Source organism: Monopterus albus, unplaced genomic scaffold (genome assembly GCF_001952655.1).
Source record: "Monopterus albus unplaced genomic scaffold, M_albus_1.0 scaffold71.1, whole genome shotgun sequence".
NCBI classification, from domain to species: domain Eukaryota; kingdom Metazoa; phylum Chordata; class Actinopteri; order Synbranchiformes; family Synbranchidae; genus Monopterus; species Monopterus albus.
In genome coordinates this window covers 228,844-231,540 of record NW_018127951.1, presented here as the reverse complement: position 1 = coordinate 231,540, position 2,697 = coordinate 228,844, and the positions used below count along the sequence as shown (strand labels likewise).

General features: G+C 39.1%; 1 protein-coding gene across 1 annotated transcript in view; it reads right to left on the bottom strand.

The window, feature by feature from the left end:
• The window catches only part of ppp5c (protein phosphatase 5, catalytic subunit), a 9,901-nt gene extending 7,762 nt beyond the window's left edge, over positions 1-2,139 (bottom strand). The window contains exon 1 of the mRNA XM_020605652.1: positions 2,002-2,139. Within this exon, the coding sequence (XP_020461308.1) occupies positions 2,002-2,098 (97 nt within the window). The 5' untranslated portion in view covers positions 2,099-2,139. The remainder of the gene's footprint in view (positions 1-2,001) is intronic.
• Between the last annotated feature and the right edge of the window lie 558 nt (positions 2,140-2,697).

Sequence of the window (2,697 nt, the reverse complement as noted above, 5' to 3'; positions counted from 1 at the left end):
AACAAGCTGGTCAAGAGAGCTGGGTCTGTCCTGAGCTGCCCTCTGGATTCCATCAAGGAGGTGACAGACAGAAGGATGCTGGTAAAACTAACATCCATCATGCATGACCCCTCCCATTCAATGCACCACACAGTAGCGGCTCTGAACAGTTCTTTCAGCACAAGACTGTTACAGTACATCCCCAATGTAAGAAGGAGCGTTACCGTACTGTAGGTCGTTCCTCCCCACAGCAATCAGACTGTACAATACATCAGTGCAGGGATAAGCTAGGTGAAAATATGAGGGACTATGTAATAGTCAACTGAGGTCCAATACTCAAATCCTGGGGTAAAATGCATGGTTAATATGCACATATGTAAATTCTGTTCTTGATCATTCAAATACTTGATTCTGTCTATTTTTGAGTACTTAGAATTTATTCATCAGGATGTGTGTGTGGTGCTTGTTCTCATGGTGTTATGCTCTCTGTTCTCTAATGTTGCTTGAGGTACTGAAACTTGTTTATCAAGATATGTGTGTGGTGTTTGTTTCTCATGGTGTTACGTTGTTTGTTCTCCATTGCTGCTGAAACTTCCCCATTGAGGGATCAATAAAGTACCTACCTACCAACATCTGTGTATGGACCTTTCTACAACACTGTTCAGCAAAAAAAGGTTATCAACCAATATAAATCATCCTTTAATCACAAAAGTGTGCAAAGTGTAAGGAGGTGGCCACTGCTACCCTAGTGTACTCATGTTCAACAGCCGTACAGTGTGTGACCGCTGTATGTGGTGGAAGAACTGCATTGGCCAACGCCATGGTACAACACGTGTTGTATACAAAATAGAGAATAGGATTTCAGACCTTTCCTCGATCAAGAGGCCAGTCATAAAATCTGTGTCTCCATAAAATGTCAGCGTTTTACATGAATTTGCAAACCTCTGCTTCTTTCAACCCACATGGGTGTACAGGATTATACTTTTGACTTAATTTTATCACAATTACATTTTGCTTAAATACACTTGCAAATCAGTTATAAAAACATACTTCATGTATACTAACTATATTGTTACTATTATATTATTATAATATTACACATTTTCCAGTAAACAACAAGCAAATTAAGTTTTACAATTTATGTAACATTTTTCAATAAGTAAGCAACATGTAACGGTACCTGCCACAACTTTCAGAGATAGTAATCTCTGACACACGGATATGACACACTGAACGCAGCGTGATTGCAAGTCTCTAAGTTATCGTTGTTGTATATGTGAGCTCCATAACATTAGTACAAGTCTCTACTATTTTGCAGTAGGAAGAACAGGCGGCTGCATGAACCGAAGAAGAAATTCACTTTCGTTATCGACAATCCCCTGTCAAATTAAACTTCTTGGACCAAAACGAAGTGGTCGTTAGCAGTTACCTAAATCCTTACAAATTAACTACTTTCTAGGAAGAAATTATACATCCAAATTAAAATGCAAATGTATCAAAAAGTTAAGAAACAGTAGGCTACTACACTGATCATTACGTGATTGCTATGCCTTGCAGCTGTTCACACGCGCCGGCTGGCTGACGGAAAATTCTAGTTATTGTATCATGAGTCTCACTTAAAACTACACAATAACCTGATAACCCAACTAAACAAGACCAAAGATGTCACTGTTGAACACATTAGAGATTTTAAACCTCAGGAAGCACCAAATCTTTGCAAGATAGCGGTGCACTATACATGACACGCGTGACGGCATGGGTTAAAATCGCTAGGGTTAACGCTGCTAGCTAGCGTTAGCGAAGCCAGCTAACCGCAGCTCCAGCTCAATCCACCGTAATCAAATGAATGAGCTTTACAGTTAGCATGCTTTGTGAGCAATGTTAGCTTAGCTTAACATTAGCAACCGGTTCGAGGTGAAGCACGACACATCACAATGAGGCCCCACCATAATTGGCAGTCACATCTTTATCTGTTACCAACTGTTGATAAAAGCCACTGACTTGTCAGATCTGCCAAATTACCTTTAAAGTACTTATTCGCCTTCTCCTTGAATAGCTCTGCATCATTGCCTCCCTCCGCCATCTTCATCTCAGTGCCGTTTTCCGATACGTGCGCCATTGTATGGGCAGTCGCAAAAGGTCGCAAAGTCTTATTTTACTCGAATTAAGTAGAAGTTAACATAAAGGACAATAGGATACTGCAGAAGAAAGGCTGTCTACAAATATGGAAAACGGCCAAAATGTATTTTTGCTCAGAGACAATTGTTACTGAATGAATTATTAAAGCTAATTGTTGATTAAGTAATTATTACTGGAAAACATAAGGCATCTTTAATACAAAAACAAAATGAAAATATAGTCTTCTGTGATTCCTTTATACATCTTGTGTTGAGGTGTCTTTGCTTTAGATATTTATGTTTATATTCTTTTAGAATAGTAATCAGCAGGGGTCAGTATAGGCTAGACCTTCACTGAAATAGCCTAACCATAAATTGGGCCTCATAACCAGCTGGGTTTGTAGGCAACCATAAGACTGCTGATAGAGCTAGCTGTGTTAATGGGAGGTTAACCAGAAGAATGTTCAAATGACAAGTGTTGTGTTGGAACCAGTTTATTAAAGACTAAGTAAATGAGCCATGTAAGATCCAAAGTTCCCTATTTTGTCTGGAATGACCTTTATTTGTAGAAATAATTGGTCCTCAGGTTTCTACCTCTCTG